Raw genomic sequence first — 7,113 nt, 5'->3', positions numbered from 1 at the left:
CCCCCCCCCTGGTGTGTGATGGGAGCGCCTGAGAAAAGTAGTCTCACGTCGAATTAGCGGATGAGCGGGCAACATGTGGACAGCAAGGACTTGGTGGGCCGAATGGCCTGTTTCCGTGTCGTATCTCTCTCAACTCTTGAAGCTTGAAGGGGTGTAAAGCGTTTGGGGATGTGGGTGCATGGTGTGGCCGGGGGCAGATCGAGGTGGTCTCGGGAGTCCTGAGAGGTGACCTCGAGTGGAATTGCTCGTCGCCAAGTGGTCGAGCCAGGAGTTTGCTTTGAACGTCTTCCCTTTTTCGTTATTGCACTATTCGTGATATGCTGTTTGGAATTAAAAGCCATGCCAAAGAAAGCAGCTGCCTGTGGATCATTGTTTGTCTCAGTCCCGTGGTAATACGAATAGGTCTTGCCCTTGCAAGGATCGCTCAGTCCGCCTGAAGTCTGGGCGATCGATTCGCTGAGCAGTCACGGTGGCGCAGCGGTAGAGTTGCTGCCATACAGCGAATGCAGCGCCGGAGACCCGGGTTCGATCACGATTACAGGTGCTGTCTGTGGGGAGTTTGTACGTTCTCCCCGTGACCTGCATGGGTTTTCTCCGAGATCTTCGGTCTCCTCCAACACTCCAAAGACGTGTAGGTTAATGAGATGGAGCTCTAGGGACTAGTGGAGTCAAGGGATATGGGGAGAAGGCAGGCACGGGATATTGATAGGGGATGATCAATCATGATCACAATGAATGCCGATGCTGGCTCGAAGGGTCGAATGGCCTCCTCCTGCACCTATTTTCTATCTTTCTAATTGGCTTGGTAAATGTAAACATTGTCCCTAGTGGGTGTAGGATATTCTTGATGTGCGGGGATTGCTGGCCAGTGCGGACCCGGTGGGCCGAAGGGCCTGTTTCTGCTCTATATATCTAAACTAAACAAGTGGTTGGCCAGGAGTTGGCTTTGAATGTGTTCTCTTTTTTGTTATTGCACTATTTGTGATATGCTGTTTGGAATTAAAAGCCATGCCAAAGAAAGCAGCTGAGATCATTATTTGTCTCAGCCCCGTGATAATATTAATAGGTCTTCCCCATGCAAGGATCGCTGAACGCCTTCGCTCAGTCCGCCTGATCTCCCGGTTGCTAAACACTTTAATTCTGTCCTAAAATTGGAGGAACAGCCCCGTTTGGGGAGATGCAATATTCCCAATTTGTTAGTCCTTGCTGTCTCCTCCCCTTCCTCAGTCCCCAAGGATCGCTCCCCCAGCCTTCGGGCTCCTCTCCTTTTTCCTTTCTTGTCCCCGCCTGACCCCCGCCCCCGATCAGTCTGAAGAAGGGTTTCGGCCCGAAACGTTGCCTATTTCCTCGCTCCTAGATGTGCACCTGCTGAGTTTCTCCCTTTTTTGTAACCTTAATTCTGTGTCCCCTCCTTGCCAGTGAGGCTAAGTGGAGGAACAGCATCTCATATTTAGCTTGGGCAGCTTACAGCCCAGTGGTATGAATATTGATTTCTCTAACTTCAAGTAACCCCGGCATTTCCCTCCCTCCCCCTCTCTCTCTCTCTCTCCCTCCCCCACACTCAGTCCCACCAGCCTCTCGTTATCACCCAACAAACAGCTAATAATGGCCTGTTTCCTTTGTCATTGTTACTTTGTTTGCAAATCTTTCATATCATTCTTTATCCCTCTACAACATCATCGTCTATGGGGTGGGAAGATTGCAACCTTCACGTGGTCCGCCCTGTTTCGACAAATCCAATTAACCTGCTGTGCACAATCAAATAAGATCAAATAGAACGTATTGTCCTACGACGTTAGGCTGTGCACGCAACACGCAAGAAGAAGTCGTCGTCTACATTTTCTCATTTCTCTTTCCCGTAACGTTCAGTATGAAGAAGAATCTCGACCGGGAAAGTCACCCGTTCCTCCTCCGGAGAGGTGCTGCCTGTCCCGCTGAGTTTACTCCAGCTTTTTGTGCCTATAAACAGTTTAAACCAGCGTCTGCAGTTCCTCCCTACACTGAGGAGGCGTGAGGAAGGTTCGGCATGCCCCCGACAACTCTCACCAACTCCTACGGATGCCCCGCCCAACGCATCTAATGGGGATATTGCAGAGAGTTGTGGATGCAGCCCAGACCATCATGCAAACCAACCTCCCTTCCATCCACTCCATCTACACCTCAAGCTGACTGGGGCAGAGGGTCAGCTGATGGGGGGGTGGTTGACAGGGGCAGAGGGTCAGCTGATGGGGGGGTGGTAGACTAGGGCAGAGGGTCAGCTGACGGGGGGGTTGACTAGGGCAGAGGGTCAGCTGATGGAGGGGGCGTGGACTAGGGCAGAGGGTCAGCTGATGGGGGGGATTACTAGGACAGAGGGTCAGCTGATGGGGTGGGTTGACAGGGTCAGCTGATGGGGGGGGTTGACAGGGTCAGCTGATGGGGGGGGTTGACTAGGGCAGAGGGTCAGCTGATGGGGGCATGGACTAGGGCAGAGGGTCAGCTGATGGGGGGGATTACTAGGGCAGAGGGTCAGCTGAGGGGCAGTGACTAGGGTCAAGCTGCTGGGGGGGGAATGGACTAGGGCAGAGGGTCAGCTGATGGGGGTTGACAGGGTCAGCTGATGGGGGCATGGACTAGGGCAGAGGGTCAGCTGAGGGGGGGGATTACTAGGGCAGAGGGTCAGCTGATGGGGGGTTGACAGGGTCAGCTGACAGGGGGGTTGACTAGGGGCAGAGGGTCAGCTAATGAGGGGGCGTGGACTAGGGCAGAGGGGTCAGCTGATGGGGGGGATTACTAGGGCAGAGGGTCAGCTGATGAGGGGGCGTGGACTAGGGCCGAGGGGTCAGCTGATGGGGGGGGATTACTAGGGCAGAGGGTCAGCTGATAGGGGCATGGACTAGGGCAGAGGGCCAGCTGATGGGGGGGTTGAGAGGGTCAGCTGACAGGGGGTTGATAGGGCAGAGGGTCAGTGACTGGGGGTTGATAGGGGCAGAGAGTCAGCTGACTGGGGGTTGAATAGGGGGGTCAGCTGATGGGGGTCAGTTTTGACAGGGGGGGGGACTGGGGGTTGATAGGGGCAGAGGGTCAGCTGACTGGGGGTTTGATAGGGGCAGAGGGTCAGCTGATGGGGGTGGGGACTGATGGGGCAGAGGGTCAGCAGACGGGGGGATGACGGGGCAGAGGGTCAGCTGATGGGGGGGTTGACAGGGGCAGAGGGTCAGCTGATGGGGGGGTGGTTGAGGGCAGGGCAGAGGGTCAGCTGACTGGGGGTTGATAGGGGCAGAGAGGCAGCTGTCTGGGGGTTGGCTGACGGTGGGCGTCACGCTGGTCATCTGCGGCGTGCGTGCCCAGTCGACGTGGGGCGTGACATTCGACGGTAGGGCGTGCGTGACGGAGCAACGTGGGGCGTGGCCAGATGTTCGTCGGGGGGGGGGGGGAGGGAGAGGGGACGCGTTTGTCAGAGGGCGACCGGTTGTCAAGGGCGGCCTCTCTCCGCCGCCATGGTGAGTTAGTCCCACCCGCGGAGCTGGAGAGAGAGAGGGAGTGAGTGAGGGAGACGCACCCATCGGGCTCTACCCCGCCCCCCGCTGGACGACGCAGCACCTCGCCAACTCTACCCCCAGGAGGGGGGGCGGGGCGCAGTAGGCCCCTGAGGGCGGGGACGGACCAACCGCCGTGTGGGAAAGGGGGCGGGACGCACGCTGATTGGCCGGCGGCGATGTCAATCAGCGGCTCGGCGGCCGCAAGTCCCTTAGCAACACGCCTGTGATTGGCCCATTTATTCGATGGGTTGGAAGAGGCCAATTTAATGATTGGTGGGCGGTGTCTTGTTTTCACCCCTCCCCTTCCTTATCTCTATGTCCCCATGCTTACATTTTATCTTTGTTGTCACCTTTCCCCAGCTAACAATGATCTATACTACATTTTCATAGTCCCTTCTCTTTTGATGTCTCGTCTTCACACATCTAGCAATGTTACAAAATTTTGAGATTTTAAAAATCAAGTCTGCAATTTATCCCATCAGATAAAGCATAACAATAAGTTAATTTGACACCAAATTCACCTTCATATCTCAAGTATTAAAAAAGTTATCACCATTTTCATACTCGGAAATTAGCATCTTGTTCCCTATTGATTTTCAATGGACATTACAAAAAAGCTGTGATCTTGGATAATCAAAAGCCCATTTCTTAAGGAAAGATTAACATTTTTAAATAGCCTAAGTGTCCAAAGATTATTCACAAATAATTCACAATATAACATGAATTTTTAGATCTAATTTACATTAATTTATAGGCCAAATGGAAGGAATTTAGTGTTCAATTGCTGTAAATAAATGCCCATTTAAATCGGCTTTCTAGTGGGTTCCTGTGAACGCGCTGGTTTAGAACGTTCACATCGCGCTGGATTAGTGCCCTCAAATGCCGAGAAAAATACTGCGGGATATAAAAAGCCCAAAATGAACTACTCGCTATAGACAACTTGATATATAGGGTTATATATATGCCCCATTTAATGTAAAAATAAGGTACATACCTTTAATTGTTTGCTTTATAAAACCCTGGGGCTGCGAGAGGTTGCGGAATGAGACAGTAATTTTAAACTATTATAACTATTATACAAGGCCTATAAAACTAATAATACCTTTTGCGACCGGGTCTTGCAGCGATTTTTCGTTAATGATTTACTAGGCTGAACATCTGCGATTAGTACAGCCTAGTAAAAATCGCGTTTTAAACCCGCCCCCTCCAAACAGCGCCAAAATCGCGGACCTGGCTGTGGCAGATTCCCAATGGCGATTGCAGGTAGATTTGTCGTCTACCCTACACCATCCCCTTCCTTGTCTCTATGTCTCCATGCTTACATTTAAACTCTGTTGTTACCTTCCCCAAGATAACAATGAGCGTGGTGTCTCTTTTTCACACCTTACCATTCCTTATCTCTATGTCTCCATGCTTACACTTTATCTCTGTTGTCACCTTCCCCAGCTAACAATGACCTATTCTACATTTTCATTGTCCCTTCTCTTTTGATGTCTCGTCTTCACACCTTACCCTTCCTTATCTCTATGTCTCCATGCTTACACTTTATCTCTGTTGTTACCTTCCCCTAGCTAACAATTATCCTACATTTTCATAGTCCCTTCTCTTTTGATATCTCGTTTTCACACCATCCCCTTCCTTATCTCTATGTCTCCCTGCTTACACTTTATCTCTGTTGTCACCTTTCCCGAGCTAACAATTATCTATTCTACATTTTCATGTCCCTTCTCTTTTGATGTCTTGATTTCACACCGTACCCTTCCTTATCTCTATGTCTTCCTGCTTACATTTCATCTCTCTGGCCACCTCAACCATGGGCAACAATGGTCAATTAATACTACATTTTTCTTGAACCCCATCTCTTTGATATCTTGTTTCCACACCATTCCCTTCCTTATCTCCATGTCTCCCCGATTACTTTTTAACACTGTTGTTACCTTCCCCTAGCTAACAATTATCTACTCTACATTTTCATAACGTCTCTTCTCTTTTGATGTCTCGTTTTCACACCATCCCCTTCCTTATCTCTATGTCTCCCCGATTACATTTTATCTCTGCACACAAAAAATGCTGAAGAAACTCAGCTGGTGAGGCAGCACCTATGGAGAGAAGGAATAGGTGACATTTTGGGGCGAGACCCATCTCTGTTGTCATCCCTCCCCTAGCTAACAATTATCTACACTACATTTTCATAGAGTCCCTTCTCTTTTGATGTTTTCACACCACCCCCTTCCTTACCTCTATGTCTCCCCGATTACATTTCATCTGTTGTCACCTCAACCATGGGCGACAATGGTCAATGATCATTAACAATGATATTTCTTGAACATCATCTCTTTTGATGTCTGGTTTTCACACCTTACCCTTTCTTATCTCTCTCTCTTTCTCTCTCTCTCCCCCTCCCTCCTACCCCACCCTCTCCCCCACCCCCAGCGTGAGGTGCTGATTGGAAGGGAAGTTGGTTTTGTGCGATGGCTGGGCTGCGTCCACAACTCCCGGGTTAAACTATTACGTCGCGCGGGCACTAACTTCACTGCCACGCGTCCTGTTGCAGGCCGAGCCAGTCAAGGTGGCGGTGACCAGAGCTGCCGGACCTACCGCCTACTCCTTGCTGTACAGCATCGCCAATGGAGAGGTGTGTGGCAACCAGCAGGCAAGTACAGTACAGCCAGTCTGAGAAACGCACCCGTTCCTTCTCTCCAGAGATGCTGCCTGTCCCGCTGAGTTACTCCAGCATTTTGTGTCTACCCGGTTTAACCCAGCATCTGCAGTTCCTTCCTACGCAAGTCCAGCACAGCACGGCCTCTCCCTCTCTCCGCTGCCTCAGCCTGCCCTTCTGCTCCACTCTCTGTCACCTCACTTCCAACACTCCCTTCTTTTGTCCCTCTTTCCTTCCCTCAGCCTCTCCACTCCCTCAGTCTCTCCCTCTCTCTGCTGCCTCAGTCTGCCCATCTCCACCACTCCGTTGCGCCATTTCTCCACTCCTTTCTTTTGTCCCTCCCTCCCTCCGTTTCTCCCTACCTCCGCTCCCTCCCACCTCAGCCTCTCCATCAGCCTCTCCCTCAACTCCCTCAGCCTCTCCCTCCCTCCACTCCCGGAGGTGCCTCTACACTAAACGTGTGTTACTCTTGCAGCCTGTGGCCCTGGCGCTGCTGGACAGCTCCTCCATGCTGGGAGTGTTGAGCGGAGTGGCAATGGAGCTTCAAGACTGCGCCTTCCAACTCCTTCAAGGTGAACGGGCTTGCTTGGGTCTGACCCTTGCTCATGTGTGGAATTGGACACTCGGCACGTGGCACCCACTTTGGCCAGTTCCCACGGATCCATCTGGAACCCGTCCAAAGACCTAGGCATCGCGGTTGGTAGGTTAATTTGCTTCAGTAAAATTGTAAAAGAGTACGCTAGTGGGTACAATGGGTTCGTGTTACGGGGGTGATCGCTGGTTGCGCGATGTATCTCTAAGTCTAAACTCAAAGGAATAAAGTTTAAACTTTAATTATCCTCTATAATTTCAAAATTCCGGGAGAAATTACAGAGAGGCAGTTTGTTAAGAAGAGAAAATGGTAGGAGAGCGCAAACAGCAGGAAACTGCAGT

The 7,113-nt window shown here is 51.2% G+C and overlaps 1 protein-coding gene across 1 annotated transcript; it reads left to right on the top strand.

The window, feature by feature from the left end:
* Nucleotides 1-4,771: 4,771 nt before the first annotated feature.
* On the top strand, nucleotides 4,772-6,868 carry LOC129694026 (malate dehydrogenase-like). The gene is made up of 3 exons (XM_055630753.1): nucleotides 4,772-4,784; nucleotides 5,975-6,174; nucleotides 6,656-6,868. Exons 1-3 carry the CDS (start codon nucleotides 4,772-4,774, stop codon nucleotides 6,866-6,868), a joined length of 426 nt encoding a protein of 141 aa, XP_055486728.1.
* The last annotated feature ends 245 nt before the right edge of the window (nucleotides 6,869-7,113 follow it).

This window comes from Leucoraja erinacea, unplaced genomic scaffold, assembly GCF_028641065.1.
Source record: "Leucoraja erinacea ecotype New England unplaced genomic scaffold, Leri_hhj_1 Leri_521S, whole genome shotgun sequence".
NCBI lineage: Eukaryota > Metazoa > Chordata > Chondrichthyes > Rajiformes > Rajidae > Leucoraja > Leucoraja erinaceus.
This window is presented reverse-complemented; position numbering and strand designations above follow the sequence as displayed.